The sequence below is a fragment of the Vidua chalybeata genome, chromosome 3 (assembly GCF_026979565.1).
Source record: "Vidua chalybeata isolate OUT-0048 chromosome 3, bVidCha1 merged haplotype, whole genome shotgun sequence".
Classification (NCBI taxonomy): Eukaryota; Metazoa; Chordata; class Aves; order Passeriformes; family Viduidae; genus Vidua; species Vidua chalybeata.
The window spans coordinates 84,836,332-84,864,094 of record NC_071532.1 but is presented as its reverse complement, the minus strand read 5'-3'; the positions used below and the strand labels follow the sequence as shown (position 1 = coordinate 84,864,094).

The 27,763-nt window shown below is 35.4% G+C and overlaps 1 protein-coding gene across 2 annotated transcripts in view; it reads right to left on the bottom strand.

Annotated features, from left to right (window-relative positions):
• Positions 1-725: 725 nt before the first annotated feature.
• The window catches only part of LMBRD1 (LMBR1 domain containing 1), a 65,277-nt gene continuing 38,239 nt past the window's right edge, over positions 726-27,763 (bottom strand). For both annotated transcript variants that reach the window (XM_053939216.1, XM_053939217.1), the window contains exons 8-16: positions 26,632-26,757; positions 24,122-24,274; positions 19,822-19,886; positions 18,981-19,083; positions 17,789-17,893; positions 17,207-17,356; positions 13,062-13,137; positions 2,827-2,918; positions 726-2,666 (exon numbers count right to left, since the gene is read on the bottom strand). In XM_053939216.1, coding sequence (XP_053795191.1) covers positions 2,547-2,666; positions 2,827-2,918; positions 13,062-13,137; positions 17,207-17,356; positions 17,789-17,893; positions 18,981-19,083; positions 19,822-19,886; positions 24,122-24,274; positions 26,632-26,757 — 990 coding nt within the window. In that variant the 3' untranslated portion in view covers positions 726-2,546. The remainder of the gene's footprint in view (positions 2,667-2,826; positions 2,919-13,061; positions 13,138-17,206; positions 17,357-17,788; positions 17,894-18,980; positions 19,084-19,821; positions 19,887-24,121; positions 24,275-26,631; positions 26,758-27,763) is intronic.

Genomic DNA, 27,763 nt, shown 5'->3' with positions numbered 1-27,763 from the left:
GTTTCCATCACATGAAATATTTAGAGATGAATTCTTGAGTGCATATTCATTACAATTACATTAGTGCGTGGAAAATCTTTTAAAACCTTGTCAGTCAAATGGTTCATTGAACTCCTGAAAAATTTTAGTGAGGATGTGGCAGGTGACGAATAATTTTGATTATGAATGCTGGCAGTTATTTACTGCTTCTGTGACAGAGGGTGACAGCAGATGTCTGAAGTAACTTTGCACTCTCCTAGAGAAGCCTGCTTCTTGATAGTTGCAATTAACAATGGTCTGCTTATAAATCTGATTAATCCCTGGATTAAAAAAAACTGGTACTTACTGAGTCCTCCAGTTAAAAAGACGAAGTCACCATTTCAAAGGCAGATTGTTGTATTACTGCATATAGATTATTTAGACAGGAAACAGAACTGGACTGGGGAGAAATTCCTGGAAATTAAGGAAATGCTAGAAACAGGAGAGACCTATAACAAAATATACTAGGCAATGGCCAGGCATCTTGGCCAGTGATCCTCTAGGCCTGCACACAGCATGAAGCAGCTGCATGGCACCTTCCCAACAATCTTTCCCAGATGAGCAGGGATCTCCCCAGGGCAAAGTTAGGACAAAATGGATATAACTTTGCAAAGCTGAGTTACAAACAAACCTGTAAGAAGGAAGTGACAATTTTTGGTTGAAACTGAAGATGACAAAAGAATAAAACCCACAAAGAAAGGAGGACATCTGAGCCGTTAACTTTATTTAAATTAGCTCATATAAGTTTTCCACCAGGGCATCTACAAGTAAGTATACTCCAAGTTCTTGCTATGCTCTGGATGCAGCTTCCAGACAGTCAACATCACATTCTACCTTCTGTTTGAATTACTTGAACTTCTTATAACTAATTCCTTGCAAGTTTCCCCAGTTGTCACGTTTAAATAATATTCAGCTAATTCTAGTCAGACAGCTCAGACTGCCTAGTCAAATTTCAGTACCTACTCTCAGTGTTTGAACACCTTTCTCTCCTTTCAAATGTCACATTAGTAGCAAACAGATTGATTGATATCAGTTGAGCAGACCTGACTGCGTATTTCCAGCTTATGAGCCACCTACAACACCAGGAGATAGACTCGATGATCCATATGCGTCCCCCCTTCCAACTCAGCTTATTCTGTGTGTGATTCTTCCACATTGCCACATCAACATTTATATTACTGGAGCAGTTGGCACAGAAGGCTTGTTAAAAGACATCAGGTTTTTTTGTTCCTATAGTCCAAACACCAGTTCCCTGTGTTACTACACAACTCACCTAAGACCTCCTCCAATACTGAAACTAGATTAGAATTCAGAAGTTCCTGAGAGCCTGCTGTTCTGAAATACTGCAGAAATAGGCAGATTGTTCTTGAAATAACTTTAGTGTTTGAAACATGAAAGCAAGATATAATATTAATAACTACCCTACATTCTAAAAGCTATTTAATAATTAGTCTTATAAAAAGACTACCTAATAACTTTTCCATGTGCTTGCATAGACTATAATGTCCCTCAGGTAGCATTAGAAGCTTAAAAACCTGTCCTTGTAAACATTTTCTCTTTCAGAGTCTGTCAAAGGATATATGAAGATTTTTTTCATCCTTAGAAATATAGCTCAGTAACTATATAGCTAAAATAGGATTAATTTACAAAGACAACACAAATGACAAAAATATTTCTGAACTGTGTTTATATAAACATATTGGTTTGTAAACAAATTGACAATATTTAAATATTGAAAGAACTTCAAACTAGACAATTAAAGAGAAAAATAAGTTAAAAATTAACCACATCTTAGTTATTCCATTGGTTATGACTAGATCAGGCACCTGGAAGTTTCAGAACTGAATCATACTAAAACACTGCAGCAGTGCTGAATATTGTAATTTACACTATGATTTCCTTTGAGAGAGCAAAAGCTACCTCACAGTTACCTGAGGATTTCCATGGTAACTTAGTGGAGATCACAGTATGAAAATTACTTATTTTTTACAGACTGGAAACTCACCATTTAAATAATATTTTTGGCATACGTTAATGGACAGTCTCTTGTTAACTCTAGTTTTATACAGAAATCCCAGCAAAACTAATGCGAAAGTCAAGTCAAGTCCTTCTGAGAGTGTAAACTTCATCTCTCCTGCACTATTTGCACTGTTTTGCAGGATTTTAGTTTTATTTATGAATAAAAAAGTTCTATGAGTTAAGCACAAAAGTATTTAAGAAAACCTAAGTTAACAGAAAAGCATTGTGAATTATGAAATAGTTACAACAGTTCATCAAATTATACATCAGAAGGTTACACATATGTTTAGTCATAAAACAGTATTTTCTATATATTAAAGTCAGCTTCAACATTTGATCTCATTTAACAGTGATACTCAAAGTGATATTCAGGTTTTTTATCCCTTTAAGTAAGTACACTCATTTATTTTATTTTTACAGGTGCAAAGATGCTCATCTGGATACGAGTTCCATGTGGGCATGACTCTCAACATAATTTTACATTTTTTCATCTTGAAGGCAAAAGGTTATCAATGGTAATAAACAGACAGTTCATCATCACTCATATCTGAATCATCATCATCTACTTCACCTTCAATGACTGATTTCTTGCCTTTGCAGCATGAAACAATTAATCCAATTAAAAAGACCTGCAAATTTAAAGTAGAAAGTGTTACTGTTATTCAGTTCAGGGGCATATAAGGGCTATATAAGTAAAACAAATTGTAGTGTGGTGATGCAAATGATGCAATGACAACTACTGTAAATTACCCAACCCGATTCAGAGGTCTCCAAAATCCAAATACTTACTGCAATGAATGCCCAGTTCCCAAAGTAATAGGCTGCACTGAAGAACCAAAATTTATGAAGAAAGAGGTACGTCCGAGTGACAATACACTGATCTAAATTGAAAGGAAATAGTACTGATTAATGCAGAACAAAAAAAAAAAAAAAAAAAAAAAATCAGCTAAATACAATATAGTAGGACAATATTTTAGCAATATTTATCTCTGCAGAACAATTACACTCTATTACATCTAATTTACTCTCCTACCAAGAAGGAGAAGCATTTACTACCAAGAAGGTACACAAAAGGGGCACTTGTTATGGGAGAGTGACTGTGACAGGTAACACAAAGCTACAAGTTACATAGGTAACCCTATTACTACTGGGAACAATTTCTCAAGCAGATGTGTCAATTATTAACTAGAATCTGTCCAAAAGGGAACTCACTTCCCATTTTATATAAACCACAGCCATACAAAGCAGGTTCTGGATTAAAACACACATTTCAGGACTACAAAAAACTGTATTGGGCCTTCTGCAACCCAGATAACAGAAGCCTTATTTGTACACAAGACCTGACTGTACTGGTTAAACCTTACTCCACTAACAATAAGAATATTGAAGTAGGATTTTCTGATGTGGCTGTATTTTTTTTCATTTCTAACTAGTAGATTTTAAAATTAAGAATCAAATTTCCAAGGAATTTTCAGCATGCAGATAGGGAGCACTGAACCTGTGGCATTCAGGGAGTCGTGCTAGAGGATGGCCAGCAGGACATGAGAGCCAGTTCATTGATCTCTCAAATGCAAGGAAGGACATGCACCGAGTTCATGCTAAGGTAAAATATCATTTCCTGGTTGGTCTTTTTGGTTTTTTATACTATGCTTCAAACCCCACCTAAAGCCCATTTCAGAGCAGGAACTGGTGTGCAAACATGTTGGACACCAGAGAAAGTAAGCAACCTAGAAACTGCCTGTTTGTCCCTCAGTTTGGACCCCAGGTTTGGAAATATTCCCCAGGTGCAGTTGAAATAAAGATTTCCTGCCTTCTAAAGCTATGAGTGATACACTACTTATATAGTTACATAGCTCACTTTTAGCAGCCATCTAAGTAAGAAATGCTGGTGAAGATACTTCAGAACTGCAGATAATATATCAGATAATATTGCCAATACCATCTGCAGCTCTCCAGCTGGTTACTTGAATTAAAAAACAACTAAAAGACTTTCAGATGGCACTTTATAATAATTGGATTAAATAGATGATGATAAATATTTTGGAATAGTTTGACCTTGCGAGAGTATTTCTATGCAATGTTACAAGAGCAGATAACTAAATTTTAGCTATTGTTTCTGAACAAATGTTAGTTAATAGGCTGACATGACATATTTCATCAACTGATTCTTCCATATGACTCAATTTAGAGTAAGTTATAATAAATAGCCTGAATTAAGATAGCTACTTGCTATCCAGAATGATCAATGTGAATATTAGATGTATCTTGATCATGTGGAACAAAAGTACACATGGAAAGCTACCAAGCCTCCAACAGATACCTGCCACCATTTAAAAAACACAACGTATTCTGTGTACCAAGGAACAAAGCTAAACAGCCAGGATTAAAGACAAAACAATTTTTAAAATAAAGAATGACAAGTACTAATAGTCATTACTACCAGAAGAGTCAACTATTTTTTGAGTCCAATGATGAAGTTTTTCATTATGGTAAGAATTAATTACACTTAATGTACTATTTTCAAATTAAGGCTTCTTCTGGGAAGTGAATTGGCTAGTTTATGATGAATTACAATGATAATTCTGTTCAAAGCCAAATATTAAAGCCTAAAACATGATTTTGTGCACTGAAAACTCAAATTATGAGAACTTACTGATGAAGATTGTTTTTTATGCAGCTAAAAACACAGTAAGCTTTCACAAAAGCACATAGAAGGAAAGAGTTTCTTAGGGAAGAGTTACAAATTGTTGTGAACAATGTAATTTATAAGCATTGGCATTATTTGAAAGTCAATACTGTACACTTGTTTTACCTCTTCATTAATCAACTAGACAATGAAACAGATTATACCCTCTGTAAATCCATAGATCAAACTGGGGAGAAATAAAGAGCAGAGGTCCAATACACTAAATGGTCAGATTTAGGAAAGGGTTGTTTTCAAGCCCCTTGAAACAGTCCTCAAAGTTGAACAGAGACAGAAACCCTGCATATGGAACGAAGTGACACCATGCAATAGTGCAGGCTTAGGACTGGCCAGATAAAATGCAACTGTGCAGAAAGTGACCTCATCTCCCAGTAGACCAACAGAACATGTATCTATAACTCAGAAATGTAACTGATTCTCAGGCTTCACTATCTGGAATGCAGCAAAAGTGCACGAAACTGATCAGTTCTTCCACTGTGACAAACTGCATCTGCAATGGTGCCATTTTCGGCTGCCCAGTACAAAAGCAGCACTGAGTTATTGACACAAGTCTAGTGGAGGACCACTGCAACAGATTAGGGCACACAGACAATTAAGATGTGTTCTTTCAGCTTGAAGTAAAGATGTTAGCAGGTGTGTCTTACTGCTGCCTCAGCTATCTAGTGAGGGCTTGCTTACAAAGTATTGAGATTCCTCCTAGACCTGCATAACAACAGGACAACAGATGACAGAGCTGCAGCAAGAAATACACCTATTAAATAGTCAGAGAGGCAATCAGCATAGGTAATCATTGAAGCAGGCTGTCCCTCAGAAATTCAAAGCTGGATGGATGTGAGCAACCTGCTCTACTTGCCCCTTGCTGGGGGGCTGGACCAGACTACCTCTTAGGTTCTGTGTGTGCTCAAAATCATTACATGAAGATAGATATTGAGACCACACAAATCTAAATAACAATGATATTTTTGGGTGGAAAACCCCAAAGTGAGAATGTTATCCAAAGACAGATGAAGTCAATGTCCCCAGTTTCAAGCAGAAACTAAGTTTTACTTCAAATACACTCAAAACTACTTCTAAAGGAAAAGCTGCATCCTTACTGTGCTTGAACACCTAAGCACTGCAAAATTTCAGACCCTAGAAGTATTGAAGGCATAGCTTTAGGTATCCAAGAATACTTATTTCATATAGCCTTGCTGCCAATGCATCAAAACCTGCATTGCAAAAAGTAGCTGCTGTTTCAAGGTTCTCGGTATGGCTTTGGTCACAGACCAAATTGTTGAGACAAAGCAAGCTTCAGGAGTTTCTACAGGAGGATATTAACAAGCATATTAATAATGTTCCCATTCTGTACCTATCATTTCACAACCTAACATCTTGATCAATATTTCATAGTGTTCAGATCACTCCAGTGCTTCCAAAGTCCACAGAAGTTTATGTTAAAGATTGTATTTCACATATCACTTACACATTTCTCTGGAAACAGATTTGTGGAATATCAGCAACAGCTGTCCCAGCCACAAATACAGGATTTTTTTTCTTTTCTTGTTGGCTAAACAGCAAAAAGTGACTACATTCTTAACTGCCCCTTAGTCATTAGTTTCTACAAGTGTTTTTTAATATACTATTTGAACATATCCCCACTTACTCCATATTCTTCTCTGCTGTGATATATATATATATACACACATATACACACAGAATTAACAGTAGCTTCATTCAGCTGTTGAGCCTGTTTTTGCACTTGACAATCCAGCCCCTCCACTGCTTCTGATTTCACAAGCTAAAATTAATCACCTAAACAAAGCTTTTACAACTTTTGGGTTGTGGCATTGCATACCAGTTATCTTTCTCTCACCTAACTTCTTGTAGAAACTGCTTAAATTTCAATTCATCACTCATTCAGCTTTCACAACAATGCAAGCATTAAACAGCTTCAGCACCACTTGCTTCAAGGTTAACTTGGCAATAAAATTACACCTTTGATCCCTTATCAGACTGAAGAGCATACTGGAACAAATACTACTCACATATAGCAGAGATCTGAAAATATTTCCCAACTGGTTGTATATAGCTACATTACCTCCCCACTTAGAGATGTGAATCACTAAGCTTCCAACACTTCAAGCTGACAGCACATTGAAGTACTACAGAGCACAACAGAAGCATGAGTATCAAGTCACTCAGATGTTAAACAACAGTTTGCAGCTATCTAAAATTCTATAAAATCTAGGTCTAACATACAAGCAAAAAAAAAAAAAAAAAGCTGCCTGCTGTTTCATCACAGTTGTCTGGCTTTGGTGCAGGTTTTTTTTGCTTTAGCTGGAAGTGGTAATGAGATGGCACCTAAATTAGACCTGTAGACACCAAAAGTCTAGCCAGATAAAGTCTAGTCCAAAAAGCTACCTTATTCAACAGAAGCTGCTCAGTAGGTTTGGAATCAAATCCTAACAAAGGAAAACATTTAACAGGCTAAAGTGGAGCCAGAAACCTGGAAACCAGGAACTAATGAGGAGCCTGGAAAAGCTATTTGTGACAAATTATTTAGAAAGCAAACTCTGTGTTTTTTCAGCACTTCAAGCTACAGGTACATTGTGTATGATACTTCTCATGGTCTATCTGCAAATCAAACACAACTTCATATAAAACTAGACAGACAGAAAAATTATGTAATCAATGTGAATCAGTCTGGTTTTATAACAAATAGATCTGATTTTGTAACAAAAATTACAAGTCTGGATAACCATTAGCTATTTCCAGTTATTTTACAGTACATGAACAACTGCAGCAGTCACAAAATTTCTTGATGATAATTACACATTTTGAAAGTTTATATTAAATGGCTTCAGAATTTTCAAGTCCCATCAGTGTTATCAGGGTTTTATAGCATAAGGAGGCTTCCCGTAAGATCTTCCAAGATTCTGTGCTGAAAGAAGAAAAGTCACTAATCAAAGTTTCTTAATGCTAAATAATAAAAATAACATCCTGCTGAGTGATCTAGGTGTCACATTTTTTCCCCAACAGTCAAATTTAAATGAAGTGACATGTAGTAACAGGATTTGCATTTATGTATGAATGAAGGATTTAGTTGTAGAAAGAAGGTTCTGGATCAAGAACAAACAAACTTTAGCTAAACATAGCAGAAGTTTTCACTACTTCCCTCTATATGTTCAGAGAGCATGTCAGTCCTTTTTCAGCCGTTTTAGATTTGGAGTTCATCCTAGCACAGTTATGGCACTATAATGCAAAATTTCACCCAGCTCCAAGGTTTCTATTTCACTTTGGTTACAGAGAATCTGTGAGGGTGCCAAGATTTGCATGTATTAACAGACTAGGTGAAAAACATTTAAGGAGATTTGAAGAGCTAAACCTGTTAATCTCATTTTTTTCTAAGTTTAAAGGATGACTTGATTTTAATGTTTATTAAGTACCCTCAAGTGAGGAAAATACTAATGCTACAAGTCCATGTATAAAGTGAAAAGGTACAGCATTAGCCAAAAGCTAAATCTGAAGCCACTTTAAATCCAAAGAGATAATGCCCAGTTTCTACAGGGAAGCAATAAACCATTGGATCAGCCTGCTGATGGAAGAAGTATTCTCAGTGCTTTTGTTGAAAGTAGAGATACTTTGAAACATTCTGTACAATTCAGGTTAATTAATAGGACTGGCCACATGGGTTTAAAGACAAACCGTAATTGTTACTTCAGCCTTTGAATTGCCACTTTAAACTTGAAGTTCTTCAAGAGGCATTTTGTGAGTCACCCTTGAAAACCTTATTTTAAAGTAACTAGAGGCAAACAATTACTTTAAAGATATAGCCAGTGATAAACATCCAAGGCAACACTCTAGGGATGAACATGGATGTAAAACTCTATACAGGAAGCAGCTGACAGCATAACCTACTATTTTCATTCTTATCAAAACCTCCTCCTTTAGGAAAAATAATTGTGGGAATTGACATATCTAGAGCTGCATGTCAGTGAACAATGTACTGCAAAAAGATATTTACAGCAGTCTTAGCTGTTTGTATTGTTTACAGGTGCCAAACAGGGCTTTCTGTGCTCAGACATGCACCACTGTGCTTATCTATATGGAGTTCTTATGGTTATAGAGGACTTCAAAAGTGTTAGGTATAAGTATAGATTCAGGGTAAAGTACTAGTGAGGTCATTCACAAAGCAACAGGAAAATGGAAAGTACCCACTAAAATCCTTACTTTATGTTAAGCATTTTGTATCTTTTCAAATTAATTAATTTAAAACAATAGTTTGGAAGCGATAACCTACAGTCATACAACTCTCCATGCAAAATTACTAATACTGAGGGTTCTGAGCAACTTGCTTGTGGTTTCCCCTTGCATGTCTCCTGCATTTCTCTACAAGAGAAACAGAATATGCTCCTGTTTTGGCATTTGTACTTGGGCCTCCTTTACAGCTTGAGTAATGTCTATATCTAGTCTTTATTCAGGCAAAAAGAAAGCCTGAGGTCCTGAATATTTTGACTTCTAGCTAATAAATGTGTCTTAAAATGTAGCACAGATGAAGTAATTTCAAAGCCTTAGAAATGAGAATTTTTTTTCTCACTTCACATGTAGTTCCAAGTCAGCACAGGTCTATGAAAAAGGCCTAGCAGGTAGACTTTACCCAGCATGTAACAGGCCTTGGGCAAGGCTCATTTCCTCAATGAAGGAAGAGAATCCAAGGGGGATTCAGAGCTAGTTATGCATTTAAAGTGAGTGATGCCTAAAAACTAGAACTTTTAATCTAGAAAGAGGCAGATAGTGTTTATCAGATCTCATAGTTCGGGCTTGCAGCTGAGTCATTGCTCATTTGCATTAAATCCCATTAACCTGTTAAGATAAACCTACACCAAGTGCTCGACACCTTAGTCCTGCTGCAAGAGTCTTAAACAAATAATTGAACTTCTTTGCTCTACCTTATACTCAACTGAATTGTGGACCCAACATTTCAGCTGTCATTAGCCTTGAAAACAGTCATCAAATGATATTTTTGCCCAACTGTACTGAACACTGAAAAGTAAAACCGGTTTTGCCTATAACAAATATAACTTATTACAAAAATAACTTACTACCCCCAAAAGACTACTTAAAAAGCCTTTTAAGTTAACCAGAACACAAACCTTTTGTGCAAAACGTTTAACTAAAAAAAAGGTACTTTGACTTAAAAGCTGTACCCTGCTCTGTTATTTTTTGTCTTCTATTCTGTTTCATGTAGTTACACCTTATCTGAGTATAAAACAGATTTACCTCCTGCATATCAGGAGTAAATAGAGACAAGCTTTGCTGAATGAAAGCAGATAACAATGCTACAACATATATGTAACTATAAATACTCAAGAATGTTTTCTGTAAGATTGCATTTTAACTGCCTTGTGTTTCTCCAGGAAGTGAAATTGTCCTTTGGACCAAACAACATTAGTTTGAAACAAATCTACAGGAAATACTGCCCAATACAGCCTGAGGTATTAGCTGTTACAGCTTGATCAGGTCTCTTCTACTATTTCAGAAAGAAAAAAATAATTTACTTAGTAACAGTAAGTAGAGATCATATCTCCAACATCTGAGCATTCAATAAAACAGCAGATTGCTATAAACTTATCTATCAGCACAACCATTAAAAGGTCATTGCTTGTTTTATGTTTAAGAAAAAACACCTGTTAGAATGAAATCAGTTTAATAAAATTAATTGAGGAGACAAATCAATGTTTGCATTTAGTTACAGTTCACTGGTTTACATAAAACCCTAGTACCAAAGAAGGCAATTCAAACTGCAAGTACTTGACCAACATTTCTTAAAGTTATTTGCATCTATTTTTGCCCACGTTTAATACCCTTAAAAACAAGAGAAATTGTATTTAGAAGTTTAGTTCCTACCTTTGAAATAAATCTGACTTGTCAAGATGCTCTGTCTGATCACAGAAAAGAGTAGCATCTACTTTTCATTAGTTTTGTTACCAGCTATTAAAATCTGCAGGTATTCCAAGGTAAGGATTACATCTCCAGTTTCTAAAACTGACTGGATTAAACAAACATTGAAGTGCTTTCTGATGCAACTTTTTTTAAAAGTTGATTGTTACAAAATAAACATTTCTTTCAGTTATAAAAACACATGAATGGCCTGAATCTATTATCTACAGTTAACACAACTCCACTTAAGCCTTTTGATCATATTGATATTCACATTTAAGAAATATCCATCCATCTTGTACTTATACTAGCTCAGCACAGGACAGCATATCGACCTCTTCTCCACCTCTTTTCTATTAAGAAAGGAGACCATGACTCAGAGATAGCCACTGCAACAACATGATGATGACAAACCACAGCCATCATTTACACAGAACAAATTGTTTACAGTACATCAGAAGACTAGTTTTAAGCATCAGCATATTATTTCCATTGATCAAAGTAAACTAATAAAGAAAATAATGTAAAGTAGTAAAAGTATTCAAAAAAATTCAAGTATGGGTAGAATTGAGTAAGTTTATTTAAATCCAATCCCAGTTTCTATTATTAAGCAAAGTCTGAGGAAATCAGACTATTTTAATTTCTCTCACAAAGGTCAAGCTAACCAGCTTACCAATGCCAATAAGTATATTCTGCTTTTAGCAGGTACTGGCCAAGTCAAGAAACTGTTTACAATAAACAAAGATCTGTACAATTTGGACAAAAGTGATCTCATTTTTAAGGCAACACATTTGCTCTTCTAAATTTTGCCACAGTTTCTATTTTTAATCACAGAAACAAGACAGCTTAAACATTAATTGAACAATTATATTTGCCAAAAATATCTAAATACTTGAAACTGCATTAAGTCTAAAAACAGCCATCAAAAAATGGATTAATGATTTGAAGTACGGGGGAAAACAGGCAGGAAAAAATCACCCTTGGGAAATGCTATGAACCACCAGGAACAAGACTAACACATATACTAAATTTGAAGATAAGAATAAATACAAGGGAACTGCCCTGCAGAAGAGACCTGCCTTGACAGACTAGGAACAAAGAACTAATGGTCCAGTTACCTCTACTAGTACAAAAATAAATTAAGTTTAATATTTTCCAAGAACAAAAGGAGAGAAAAACTGAGTGGCTATTAAGAACTTCAAGAAGCAGTCAAAAAATCAGGTGTTACAGAACACTGATAATAAAAGGAGAACATGGGACAACTGTTGATCTTTTCTATGAATTAACTAACACTGTAAAACATTTTCATAAGGATAGAAATGCACACACAATACAATTGCTGTTCATACAGAGGAACTGAAAGTTGGCCAAAGTAAGAACAATTGAAGTCTTGGGTTCAAAAAAATCTGGACCATTCTGAAGGTTATAAATCTTATGCTGAGATCACGTGTTAGCAATCAATATGATTGTGACCTTAAAGAGTACCATCAGTATTGCAATGGCTTCTGCCAATTCAAACTGTGAAAAAAACTGTATATATGCAGAGGGAAAAGGAAGACTGCAAAAAATAAAACCAGCATGATTTCAATTAGCTTGGTTTTTTAATGAAATCAGGCTAAAAGTCATTCAGAGCCTTACTCAAGTTTCATAGAAGAATAAGCACTAAATAAAATGTTATTAGTCTCTCTCTCAAAAAGAAAAAAATCAATACTAAGGCCTGCATAGATGGAAAGTCAAGGAACATTCCAGCATTATCTATCTGCTTGCTAGTCACTACTGAACTCCAGAATAATCATAATACATCTTCTGCCCAAATAACAGTCAAAAAGGGGTCATTTAGTAATACAGCTGAGAAAATTTACCATTTCCTATAATTTCCAGCACAACTCTAAGAGAATTAGAGAAAAATAGTATAAAATTTCTAGTTCTACTGGTATTGTTGCTCATGGAAGAGCCCATATTTATACATCTCATTAAAAATTATGTAATTCTCTTATCTGTAAGTTTCCACTGAGAATCTCAAGTTCCACTGAGAAGCTCAGGCCTTTGTTTTCCTGAGTACCTTGACCAAATAGAACATTTGCCTGCTTGTCTGTATGATAAACAAGCAGAGTGAAGTGCACTTTCAATGCTAAGCTAATCAGCAGCTGAGGTTTATTTTTAAGATCTTCTACATGCACATTAAAGCAAATGTGAGATTTTAAAGTTAACTGGAATGCTTTGTTACCCATGTTTTCTACTAAAATAGTCGTTACTTCAAATGAATAAAGTAAGCTTTAACTTAACTATACATCAAAGCTTCATTTTAGGCAAATGAAAGCCATGAAGACAGATTAAGCTGCTTATTACAGCTGAGCATGCACCTATCACATTGGAAACACAAGGGACAAATTTATCTTACCTTCAGGTGCATCTGCATCACAGTCTTTAGACACAAGTGTCACATTCCTTGGCTGGCCATCAACTGTTTTATTACTCTGCATTATAAATACAGAAAATTAGTACTCTAGTCTACCAGAAGTGGTCTTCCATAGACAATGATCATGCAGAAACCAAATATATTTTCCAGTGAATTAATTTTAAAAAACCTTAAATCTCTTAGACTATTCAAAAGTATTATTTTTGAACAGCATAAGCACAGTAAGCTGTGAGCAGTAAAACAAGAACATTTCTAAGTATGATTTCATTAGTAAAACAATTAATAGCTTGTGTCCTTTTTGAAGACTTGTGAAAAATATACTTGAGCTCTGGAATGAAACCTTTTAACAGTGCATAAAATTAATTTGAAAATCAACTTTGGTGATGAAGACACCACAGAAGTGTTAGAATTGATAATGATAATGAATACAGTTTACTACCGGTCTAAAAGCCACATGGTAGCATGCAACATACTTGGACTGCCAGAGTGGAAAAAGAAAAATTATGCTTAAGTGAACTATTGAAAACCCAAATGTACCTGCTTAACTGTCCCAAATCTTTGGAAAACTGACCCTTTCAGGGAACATGAACTCTGTGTTCCACATTTTTGAACAACTGGTGAATAATTTTAGCAGAGTCCAATGTAAATCCTTTGCACTACAGTGATTTTTTTATACCCTGATTCACTTTAAAGGGTCACATACCAACTTGTACTTACTTGCACCCTCATGATTTCCTAAACAGAAAATCTTCTAAAGAAATCAGTAAGAGTCAACACTTTTTCTTCAGACTGAAAGAAGTTCCTTAAAACATACCAGCAATCAGTACAAGCTGGCACATAAAACTAAGCTCTAACTTCTCTGAGGAAGTTTGTCAATATTAAGCAAATTCAGCTTTCACTTTGAACAGTCAAGAGAAACAATTCAGTGCCTATTCAAAAAAGTAGCAATTTGTACATGCAGTTAATTTTGTTTCATGCAAGGCCGTGAAAGTGGGGCAGCTGCCTTAAAAAATGGATCTAAAATGAATATGACTTAGTCACAGGGATCACAAACAAAATAGAATGTGTGGACAAACAACAGGGTAAGAACAAAACACGTGAGATTTCAATTATTTAGTGAATATTTAGCAGTTTCCCATCTCCAGAATGTATTCTAGCTGGCTGTCACTATTCCAGCTTACACTGCTCAGTCACAGCAAGCATTTCTTTCAAAAGAATAGTATCATACCTTGTAAAATTCCATGGGGTACACCAAAAGGACAAAACAATCACAAAACAGCCATTTCAAAGTTTTGTCTTCCTTATCTTCATTCACTTTACTATATTAACAGAATTTTAAATACAACAATAGCTAGACCTATGGGCTTTCTTTGACATCATCTATGCTTTTTTCCATGTCATATGTCACTATTCTCCATGAACATTCCTATAATTTCAGACATTTTTAGTACAAGTATTACCAGAGTAAACCTTTAGTGTTCTGTTATCCCATCCACTCCAAAGCTGAAAGCAGGATGCATCAAGGCCAAGCATGACAAAACTAAGGACAGTAACTCAGTATGTGTGCTTCAAGAGCTGACACATTTTGGACACTTCATAAAATAGGAAGCTATTACATAAAGGGTTAGGATACAGCCTGTTACACTGACATGATTAGTTTCTGGTTATGTTAAGGATCAAGAACTTGAAAAGTTCTGTTTCCACACTTAGCCATCCAAGGGATGATACTTCTGGATTCCTGCTGCTGACAGTGGAGACACTCTGGGTCCTGCAATTTAGCTCCACTCCTCCAAATTATCTATGAGATGACTGAAGAAAGAAAGTGATCATTGCTGTTCTGGTCCCCAGTCAGGGAAAGGTATCCATGTTGCTTATGGCAAGTACTGGCTTTTAATTCCAGTCAATCGAGTCTTAAAGGTCCACTGGGTACAAATATCAGCAAGCAGTGGTCTTTCTTTCAGACAAAGGCAAAATGACCCTTGGCCTCACTGAACAGAAATAGGAATTATACCTCAAGTACAGGCAAAGTTATGCCTTTGCTAGAAAGCTAAGAAGGTGACCTGGATATGGATACAATTCTTTGTGAAAGGTTTTGAAAACACTCATTGCTGATTAATAAATAAGACAAATTGCTTCAAGAAGTAAAACTAAGCTATCCTTGATGTTTAAACATGAAAGTTTATGAAAGTTGAACAAATCCCTACAGAGGAATTCAGTTGGCATGGACATAATATCCAGAAGAAATTTTCAAACATTTCCAACAGACACCAGAGCTGAAGACATTTTTGATGAATTGGGGTCACATGCTTTGAACACACCACTGCTCAGAGTTAATAAAGCAAGTAGACCAGGTCTAGTTAGTGTTAATTGCCTCACAAAAGCTCCACTTTCATATATATATATTCAGTTAAAAGGAAAAGTTACCAGCACTTTCTAATTAAAAGCTCTTGCCAAGAGTAACAGTTTACAAAGCAAACAGTCCAAAATTCAAACAGGAACCTAACCTATCCCATCTATTATTGTAATTGTGAAAACAATTTAGTTTGACACATTACTAGACTTGTAATTACTGTAAAGCAAAGCAGAGGGGAGAAGTGCTCCTTTTACACAGTCCATGAGCCACCAGACTGTCATACGTATGTTTATCAGTCCATCCATCCACTAAGTTTTCCTGGAATGATGCTCATTTATTGCTTGGTTCTTACACACTGTTGGTTATCAGTGGTGTTATTCTAAAGGAGTAAATCAACAATGGTGTGAGAGCACAATGAAAACCTGACTGTCAAAGTGAGCTGGTGCATAGGGTTCTTATCAGGAAGCTTGCTATGTCTAGTTCATTTGCCCTGCTCCTGGTTATGTTCCTAGACACCAATTCCATAATTCTTAAGAACCTCTTCATTACTATCTCCACAGAAAAATACCTTGCTTCTCTTCATTCCCAGACTCCATCTCTCCTCACTTCAAAACATCAAAATTTAACATCAGTTTCCAAGGTAATCAGACACAGAAAATGCTTCTGGTACATTCTGATATATGCAGAGAGGATATTTTCAGAAAACCTTGTACCTATTTGGTATGCCAGAGAAGCCCAGGTGTAATTTACCAGCATATTCTTTGTGTCTCATGTTATTTTAACAATAAAACCAGTTTCTATTCAAATTAGATTATGCACTTTAAACACAGCTCTTTGAAATGAGACATAAGCTGAAGACCCAGGATGGCTATCTGGACCAGAACATTTTGTAATCCTTTAAACAGAAAGCTACAGTTCTACTCAACCATACCAGCTAATCCTTCTTGCAGTGCTGGCCAGGATTATGTTGCAATATCTGCAAGAATGACAAGAGCCTTCTTACTGCTGTGGTCTATTATCTTGACCTTTTTTCTCAGAAATTATGAATTTATCTTCAGATGCTTCTTTTCATAAACAGCTAACATGCAAGTGTTTGTTAAGCCTCAATCCTTCTTCCTTCCTTAATGTACACACTTAATTTTATTCATAAAGCAAAACAAACTGCTAGCTACAGCCATTATTATTTTTCTCTTCAAATCTTCCATGCTATCTACAAACTTTATCACAAAATTCTATGTAAACACACCTAAACTGACTTTCATCTTAGTTTCACATTACTACTACCCTAATTCTGACAAGTTGAGCCAATGCACACCTAAGCATGTTTATTTTGAGTTAGGTTAGCTCCACTAAGTTTATTATTTTCTACTTCACCAAGTTATCTTTGTCATAATAAAAATCATCAACTGTGGAACAGTATTGATTTCATTCTGTACACAGCCTTACACATTCAAAATAAACCTCCCAGCAGTCACTCAGCAACCTAAGCAGACCAGTAGAAAATCTAGTGGAAGCTAACAACTGTCTTATCAGAAGGAGTAAAACAAACCTCAGCTTCACACTAAGTCTTGAGATGACCTAGAAATTAAGTTGTGTAATATATAGTGTAATCAGTTTCTGGTGTGTGTATTACCAAGAGACCTACTGGTATTTAAAAAACTGCCTATCAAAGTCTCTTCTGAAAACTGAAAATGCATCTGACTTTCAAAGTTTCTGTAAAAGTACATTTTTAATGCAGAAAATAAAGTTTAAACACACAAAAAAAGCATCTCACCTGTACCAGGTATTTCTGGCTTCCATACATTACATACTGTGGGGCAAGACTGTAAATCATGTAACTTGTATGAAGAACTATCAACAGAAGTATCATACAGAGAAATAAGAGTGCTTGAGGTCGAGTTTTTCCTCGTCTGATTTTATAAAGCTACAATCAGAAAAACAAATATTAATACAATGAAATAGCTCTTTTTTCTGAAGGCATTCAAAAACCTCTTTAGTTCAAACAACTTTTAATTCTACTGCCAGAAGTGGGAGGTTGCTAAAATTATCTTCTGGCAACTTAATTCCAGTGGTTAAAGCAGGTTTTCAGGTGTATTTACCTAAATTTCAAAGCACAGCTATTTAACAAAATTAAGTTCTATTTGTATTAATGGCCCAAAAGTCTGATAACTTGGTAAAATTAAACACCTTCCAAAAGCAGTGTAAATGGTACAATAGGCTTTTAACACTCATTAGGCATACAGAAAATGCTATTGGCAACATCCCATATTTCTGAAGCAATACAAAAAATCTTAAATATATTCAAGAGCACATTTTTTTCAATATCTGAGTATTAGAAACTAAACTCTTAAATTACCCTTGTCCAGAAGAACCATATGCCCATATTTCGGATCCCTGCCATTGAAGTGAAGATAAAGTACATAACAATGGTTGTGATAAGAATATAATCTAGTGGAAAAACCTAAAACAAGAATACACACAGTTAAAAAGACAAGGAAAAAAGCTCTTCTCCCACTCAAAACTCAGTAGCTTCTACTTCTATAGCTTATATCTGAGGCAAAGTCCTATTTTAAAGCTTTACATAGCTGACTCCAAATATAGCTAACATAGCTTGCTGCTAATAGAGCTTAGACAATTAATTTGGAAAAGCATTAAGCATTTTTATTAAAGACATGCCTTAATTTTGAAGAGTTATGCATTTTAGACCAAGAAATACTTATTTTAAATACACCCACAGAATGAAAAGTCCAAAGTGGCAACAATTATTTTAGGACTGCATATTTGTGACTACTTTTCTGATCCTATTTGCATACAAAATTTATATTTGCATTAATAAAAGCTTGAGATAATATTGCTGCTGAACACTACTTTTCTCAGTGAACTACAAGCTTAGATGTTCAATAGTTTTAAAAGCCATGGGGAAGCAATACATTGTGTTGACCCATTATACCAACAATATAGGAATGCCTCAACTGGGAGGGGAATAAAGCACTAGCTTAATATTAAAGCTTTTCTTTTTCTCAGTTTACTTATAACATACTCAAATTCCTATGTGTATTTGTTGCCTTTCAGCTCCAGTGAAATTAACTGATACATGCTTTTACATTGGGTTTGCTTCCAAGACTAATGCCTTACTATAATATAGCCAGTGTTGCATATTTTTCAATGTGCCATATATTAAAAAATGAGAAGTTGCATTTACTTCACTAAAAAGGCCTAAGGTGTCCAGTACACCAACTAGAATGTATGTAGAACATGGGACAAAGTTGCTTTTATTTTGTGCATAGTAACTACAACTGCTGTCCATTCTCTCTTGCCACTGTATTCTCATCACATCAAAACCAGTTTCAAGCACCACGTTCCTTGCCCAAACTAGATTCCCTTCACCCAAGATTTTCATATCAGCAACTAGTAACTAAAAATAAGGAATTTGCCTTGCTTTTATTAAACACACATTTAGACAATGTTGTTTTAATTAATTACTGGAGAATTTTAAAAGGAAATGGAAGAACATCCTTACATATGTATATCACCACTTCTTTACTTACTCTTTGAAGAACTGGTAGCAGCATATTCAATGGGTTGGTCAGATTAGTTCCCAGAATTATAAATCCTGAGTCAAAGCCAGCTGAATGCAGAGCTTTGTCCAAACTGCAGTAATTAGAAAAACTGGGTAAGTACTGTGGTTCTCCCAGAGCTTTGTCTTTAAACAGGCAACTCAAAAGAAAAATAAACAAACTAAACCAATCCCAGAGAGTGACAGCTGTCTAACATCTATACAGACACATGCTTTACCACACTCACTGCACTTGTTCTGTGAAAGATATATTGATTTCTGCATCTCCTCAGCATTTTTGATTTTCCCTAGTTTGGCTTATAAAGCTTATTTTCCCAGTCTGACAGATGAAAAATGCCAATATTTGAGACCCTTGGTTAGTGTCAATCCACATTGAAATCTACCAGATTTGCAGCTGGGTATGTTGCTTTTGACACTATAAAACCATTCTGATGTAATGCACATCAAAATGGATTAAACATGTCATTTACTGCAAGATAAAGCACCTGTTACCCAGTCAAAGAAGTACCTGCAATAAGATTCATTCAAACAAGCAGAATACCTCTGTAATCTGAATTAAAACTTCCTGAACATATATGCTTAATTTCTCTGCTGAATCAGAACTGTTTCCCACCTGAAACATGTTCTTTCTTCTGTTTGTTTTGGTACCTTTTGCTCCATTTCAATACATACTGTTATAATGAGAAGTGCAGCTCCATTGACAGAAATGTAACATTGAAAGGAAGGAGGCTGAGGCAAACCATACATATTTTTAAATAAGAGCAGAAAGTAGGTAGTTTAAATGGTCAAGGAAAATGATGAAATGCACTTACTTTGACAAGAAAAGAGAGACAGTGAAGAGCAATGCCACAATGATGAAGAATATTCCCCACACAATCTACAAGTAAAAATTTAAAACAATTTAACTGAAAGTGTTTGCAGTTGATCCAAGAATTGAACACTTGCCTTAGTTTCAATAACAAACTTGTGATCTTGGAGCACTTGAGAGCTTAAATCCACTTGAAAAGTAACTTTTTGGTAAATACTTGAGAGACATGCTCACAAAACTTTTACCATGTAAAACACAGTTTGTCAAGTACATCACATGCTCTAGTGTAATACATAAATACCCCAATGTCAAAAGTGACATTAAGAAAAGAGATGAGATATTACATTTAATGAAAACAGCATTTAGCAGAATTCACAATCTGTATTCTCTATATTATGTGGAAAACCTTAACTATGTATATGCATTTAGGTTTAATTAAAGAAATTAGAGATTGGTGCCTTGACCACCCCACCTGTGTGCTCACCCTCCAACAGAAAGCAACCTGTGCACACCTTGCAAGGAACATCTCACCCTTCCTGAGTAAAAGCTCCCTTCTGTAGCACTATTGTGAAATGCACAATGACCAAGACACTTGGAAGTGATGAAAAATTCAACCAAGCCCAAATTCCAGGTCTTCATTAAAGCACAGAAAAGTTTTTATTAATGCCTTCCAAATACAGCACTTGAGCAAGGAATTGATCCTCCAAGCTGTCTGAACCAAAACACCACCTATTGTGTTTCTCAGGTTATCAGCTAGTTCAGGAAACTAATCTTCCTCCTTCTGACAGGTTTTCACCCTCACAATCTTTTCCCTGGGGAGTTTAGGGGATGATATACAAGATACCTCAGATAGGAAACCCATCCAGCTACAGTTCCAACAGTTTCACTGTATTTTCTAAGAAATACATGGAATGCAATCAGATAAGTGCTCCCAAAACATTTTCACATTGCTAGACCTGAGACCTAGGCAGAGTTACTTCAAAATTCTATATGCAGGTACACAATGCATGGTCTTCCACATGAGTGAGGGAGTTTCAGTTTTATTAGCCTTAAAACTTGACACACAATCATCATGAAAAGGTTAAGAACAGCTGCTAGTTAAAGACTCCCAGAGATACAAAGCTATTATTTTTCATTAAATTCTGAAGATAAACTTCCATCTACAAATTCTAACACAATATTAGAACATCACTTACAGAAAGACTCAAATTACGTAGGTTTTATTAGACAGATTTAGAGATCAATATCAAGGTAAGTATTAGAGTTTTGCATTTCCACATAATTAAATGTACTAATATTTTACCTCTTCACAGCAAACTCCTACTAGGTATTAGATGTATGAGAAATAGATATTCAAAACCAATAGAGGCCAAGAGTCTGAATCTCGTAATTCTTCTCTACCATCTGCCAGCTATGGCCACTAGACAGGTTATTTGTATCTCCTCTGGAACATGCCTGTCTTCTGAAGTGACATCTAACATATAGAAATGTTAGGGTTAGGGGTTTGCCTCCTATCCCTGCTCCCAGATCAGTCAAGCTAAGCTATTTCATCTGTGAATAACTCTGAAGTGTTACTAAGATAACAATGGAATTTCAGACTTAATTTACTCTGAGCAGAAACAATCCACATAATTGTTTACAAAACCTCAAAAGTAACTTCCAAAAATTGTTAATATTGACCCTGTAGACAGACACCAAGTTCAGCAAAAGAGGTGCTGCTCCAGAGAATGGAGCAAGACATTTCTACCCCAGCCTGTTAAGAGGACTATGCTGGAGCAGATAACCACACTTAGCCCATGGAGACCCCAGATCAGAACAGGATATTTTCTAAAGGAAGCTGCAGCCTACAGAGATCCCACATGTGCTTCTGACAGGAACTACAGTTCATGGAGTTCACTAACACTTGAACAGAAAGCAACAACAGAGTAGAGGTGTTATGGACTGATGGCAACTCCCTATTCCCCTCTGTGCCACTCCAGAGTCAGGATAAAAGCAGTTGAGCCTTGGAAAGAGTGGGTATCTCTGTTCATGGAGATCTCAAAACAGAGCAGTTGATTTCCTTATATTACCTTAGGCATTTCCAGTTTACTCCCAATAGCTGTGAAAGTACACCATGAAAATACAGATGCAATACTGCCAACAATCCATGTTTCATATCCTATAGTCTTGTTCACATATTGAACAAACATAGCTATGTGCTCTGGAGTTTGTTTTCCCTAAAAAGTTTTTTAAAAACTCCTATAGTATACTACATTTCTCTTGTTGCTGAGAGTATCAGATGAAAGTGTAAGAATCCATAAAAAAGGAAATGTCACATTTTATAGAAAGAAATTAGACTAATTCAACATTACTCAACAACCTCATGTTGACCAATACTCAATTCCCTGGGATCTTAAGATGTGCAGTTTTTGACTGAATTGAAAAAACTAACAGCTTCATCTTTCAGCTAGCTTTGAGTAAAATAATCATCAGATGAGGCTTTCTACTTAAAGAAAAAAGTTTTGCCTTCAACAACAAATCACATGCTAATAGATATTTAGCAGTAATAAAACAATTAAAGCAAGAACACTTGAGCACATTATACAAAGACAATATGATAACAAGTTTGAATGTAAACACTATGCTAACACCATAAAAAACCTTGAAGATTAAGTGCAATTCCTGAACTTGCTCTTCTGTTAGTCCCAATAAGTTGCCAATAAGAGCCTGCAACTCCCATAAATTGATCATCCCAAATACAAAGCAGAAAAAGGATTCTCTATCTAGGACTTGCTTCACAGGAAATGGAATTTTTCTTGAAGTCTGAGAAGCAGCCATATAATTGAACAGTAATATCCAAATTGAAGGCACTGAAGGTGAAAATGTTGTAAAACAGTAAGCAAAGCTCCAAGATACTTTCTGCACTTCTACATTGACCACAAGTACTACATATGGATATCAAACAGATTTTCACCTTTTCTTAAAGCCCAACTGAACAATTCACAAATTATATAATCTGCAAAGACATCCCAAAGGTGCTTCAAGCAACACTAACAGTTCTGAAAGAGTTAACATGTAATTAAGTGACAGACATTACCACCTTGACAGGACAGCTCCAGTCAAAGTAAACAAGTTCTCTGACATGCTTCATAGCACAACCATAGTCTAAGAAAAATCTGTCAGGAAAAATTTTCCACCTGCAACTCTGCTTTAGTCTGTGATTCATGAGTCAACAACTCACAGTGACTGTCACAGTTACTGAGCCAATACAAAGCTTTCAATCCATGAAAACAAGGAGACACTGTAATACCATCCAGACTGTAGGTGATAAGCTGTATCTAATGTTATTGTATGCTTTCCTGTGAAAACACAATGAAATGTTCATGTCCTAGAGACAAAATATATGGCAAACATATTTCTCAAATTTGAGCTTTATGTGAAAAGTTGTAGAAGCTTAATGCTTAATACACAAGCTGTATTAAGTATTTTTAAATCAAAAGGAAGCCTCCAAACTGTTAACATGAATAGTTAGGGATATTTGTCTTTTCAATGAAAGAGTTCAGTCTCTATTTGTAATGTATCATAGCAAGATAACTCCACTAAGAATTGCACACAAAGCTTTTGTTCAGTGGCAATTTCAGCCCATCGCCTTCAGCACTCAGCATTAACAGCAGCAATGACAGAAGAAATTGTTTACAACCCCCCCCCATCTTTCCCAAAAGCAGCCTACAGTTCAAAGTAATGCTGAAATTTCTTCCTACATCTAGTTGGCAAGAAATACTTTATATGGTAATACTGTTCATAAAAGTACTAGTCTTCAAAACCAGGTATCTACTGAAAATCAAAGTCCTAAGATCAAAGAGACCAAGATAAAAGCTTTACCCTAGTAATCATCTCCTTTACATTGGTTAAATATCATGACATTAAATTCTATTCAGCTAGCTTACTATTTATCAGGTAATTCCTTGGCAAGATGCTTGTTCCAAATGCATATATTAAAGTGTCTCATTTCTGCTGGATACATGTAATTTAGATTAACCTAAGCTAACTGACAGTTATAGAATTCTTCCTTTTCTTCTCATTTTCATATATTTGATAAAAAAATAAGATATTCAGATTTTCTATGGCAGTAGCACTAAAGTAAATCAGCTAGGACTTGCTCATTTTTAATCTTAATCTTACAGCTCAGAGTTCACTGTAGGGCTACCACTGTGTAGTACTGGAGTAAATTTAAAAAAAAAAGCAGTTGATAGGGTAGTAACTAATAAACTTTAACTGTGGTTTATGTGGGGAAAATGAAGTTGGAAGTTATTTATATAAAGTACCTTTAGAGGTCGAATAGCTTCACAAGCTTTTGTCCACCAGCTTTTCTCAATAGACTCCAGATGCCTCTCTCTCCTTCGAAGTGTCCTTAATCTCTCTTCTAGTTGTTGTAAAGTCCGTCTATCCCTCGACGACAGAGGACGACCATCTCTGCACTGGTTACAAAAAGAGTGCAAATGATCAAGAGTCACCAAATCAAGAAAACAGACTTGACAGCTACTTAAATTATTTACAAGAATGCTAAAGAATTTCTAGTATATAATTCATGCATGTATAATTTCTATGAATATCAAGAGGATAAAGCACAAAAGTCACAAGCTGCAACAAGAGGAATTCCTATTAGGTGGCAGAAACTACTTTCCACAATAAAAAATTTCAAAAACTTTTAACAGGGTGGATAGTCTCCATGGCTAGAAAAGGTTTAAAAGCACAGTCATGATCTAAATAACCTGACCTAACCTGAAAGAGGTTCATATTTTGTGTGGAGGGTTGAACATGGTGATTTTCAGGTCACTTCCCATTAAATTCCATGATTAAGCCTCTATATCCAACTCAGTGCTTCTTATTTTCTTTCCAACATTCCACTTGATACTCAGCTATGTTTCTTGAGCAAGAAACATAGGTCAGATAAGAAGTAGCATCACCCCACAAACTAGTTGAATGTACCAGATAGTTTGTTTGATTATTATATTATCCTCACATCTCAGTTATTTACTATAAGCAAAAGCAACAAAATGAACATTAGGGAGCTGAACCAAAATTGTTTCCAACATTGATGCTTGGGTATTACAAACTCATTCTTGGGAAAAAAGATTCTTTTATAGTAGGAAATGCACTAAAACTGTATTTTAAAGTCTTGAAATTCCTTATTAATTTTCCTCATTTTAAAGGATCCTTCCTACAAATAATATCACAGTTTATACCACTAAACTAAAAAAAATTAAATTTTTCAAAAATACTACAACCAGATTATAGGCATATATAACAGTTTAATTGGAGATTACAATGTACTTTTAATAGGAACACATGTACTACACCCTGTATAGTCACCTCTGTGACTTAAAAAGGACTTTTTGACAACAGTTCAAGCTCCCAATCTGCAAGTTCAAGCTTCAATTAAGACTAATAAAATAAACCTACCAGATGTACTAACAGTACAAGAACATACTACATATTGAAACTCAGTAGCAAACCTTCATACTTCTAGTTTTTACTGCATAGTAGTCTCATATACTTTCTTCACAACTTCTTCACAACTTAATGCTTAGTTCTTTCATAAGTGAAGAACTAAGATTTCCATTACAAAATGAGGCAGAATCCATAAATCAAGAAAAATCAGTTTGTACTAAAGATCATATTGGAATATAAACATAAATTAAGAACTTTATACTTTTTGAATCTAAAGTTTTACCAGACTGAACAGTAAGACTAGTTGCATGCAAATTATCATAATCCAACAGTGTCTTCTGTAATAAGTAATGATCCACTTGTCACAGCTTTCTCATATTGATTCCAGTAAGGGATGCCTTTGTTGCTGTAGTACTTTGTGCAAAACCAAAAAACGATAATTTAAACATACTACTTTTTAGATTTCCTTATTCAAGAAAATATCTTGAACACTGAAGAGCCTACACTGTAGAGGTAAGCCAAGTATCAAGAGAAGACTATTGGAACCACTTCAACATCTCTGAGGTCTATTATCACAGAGCATAGAACAGCACAGATGGACTGCCAGGATGGAAGCGAGGCACCTCAATGTCACTTTTCCCAATCAAGGCTGTAAAAACACTGCTCAAGCCATTATCTGAAATGGGTTGAAAAAAGAGGTGGGAGATTTTCCCCTATCATCTTGTATGTAAAGAAATCTTACCCTCCCTTTGGCTTGCACTCACATTGTTAAAAGTGTCTTGCTTATATGAGGCACAGCATTCCCATTAGCTGCAAAACCATCATGGGTTTACAAATGGTGTTTGCATCCTAGGGATATTTAGGACTCAGAACAGCCTTCCACCTGTATGCTTTTCATAAAGAAATTATTTATAACAGCAAAGTACATTAACTGGGAAGTAAGAATATCTAGAACTGTTATTAATTCAGAAAGATGATTAATAGTTTGATGAATCTAAATCATGACAGCTCTTTGTAGCAAGTATCCAGTGTTAATTATACTGCATTGAGTAAATCAACAAACTGGATTTTGTTTCTGGTAGAAGACTAAGTGAGGTTAATATCTACAAAGCATCTCTTCAATCCAAGAAGGCCTGGAGAAGCTGGAGTTTAATTTGTTAACATGTATTAGCTAGACAGAAATAACTACAGCTGCAGGACTGACATAAAGAATGTAATCACTGCTACACAAGTGACCACATATGTTTCCAAGTAACTCAAATAACTGCAAGCTATTAATTTCTGATTTGCTGTTCTTTCTGGAACAGACTCTACAGCATGACCATGCACTAGTAAGCAAGGAAAAAAAAAATCATTAAGAAAGTGAGAACAATGAAGACTTTACCTTTGATTTGATCCTCAATAAATGTTGTTCCACTTCTTCAATATCTTCAGTGTTCTCCAAACGTTCATAAGATGCACTGGTAGTCCCCTTAATCAAGTTTAGAGGCAAAGCTGACATACCATAAGCCTAAAATAAAAAGGAAACATACATACTCAAATTTTCTGCCATATATTTTCAACTGATAAGGCTGCTCTATGTTGTAGCTATGAGGTAGCACAACTGGGCGTTTTTTTATCCCATCTCTTATTAAGGCATCCAATTCCTTTCCCCTTTTGAGCGAAACATAAACATGCTACACAAATTCCAGCATCCCACATCATTCCACTAGTCTTTAAGTGTCTCATGGCCACTCAGACATATATTAAGATTTCATATAAGCACAGTACACTGACGATTTATCAAACTAGCCCATGATTTTTGTAAATCACATAGCTCCCAGAAACCTTAACTTTCCCGTTTTAGATTAAAATCAACATTTTGTGCAATACAGAAGTTTCTAGAAATTGAACATTAGTAGTTTCAAAAGCAAAGTACACACAATTTCTTTGCAGTCAGTAGTCTTCAAGTTGCTTTTGAATGAAATTTAGCTGAAAGTACCTAATTTACTAAAACTAAAATTCTGCAGTAAAAAAAGCAGCAAAAGCTATGTGAACAACTGAACTCAGTTGCATTCCAAGACTGCTTAGACACCCATTCACATTCATAAATTTTGTCAGAATTTATTCCTCATTATAAATTCTAAGTCATTCAAAGTGTTTTGCCAACATCAACAGTACACCCAGATTTTTCCAAAACAAAGTCCATAAGCTTTCCACCAACATAAAAAGAAACATATTTGAGGAAAGGTAAACAAGAAAATGGCACTACTTTCTCTGTTACCCTATGATTCTTATGGCTGAAGGCCAAGATCAAGAAGTTACTCCAGGCAGTTTAGAGACATTAGCCATAAGCTTGTAATTTGTTTATTGTGGATCATATGTTGCTCTTAGTGCAGAGTTCAGCAGGAAGGTTCTTTTCTCCCTCAGCAATTAACACATACAATTTTACTAGAGTCTTTGATATCTGAACACTTGCTAACTTCAGATAGAGAATTGTTTTGGTTGAAAAAGACCTCTAAGATTATCCAGTTCAA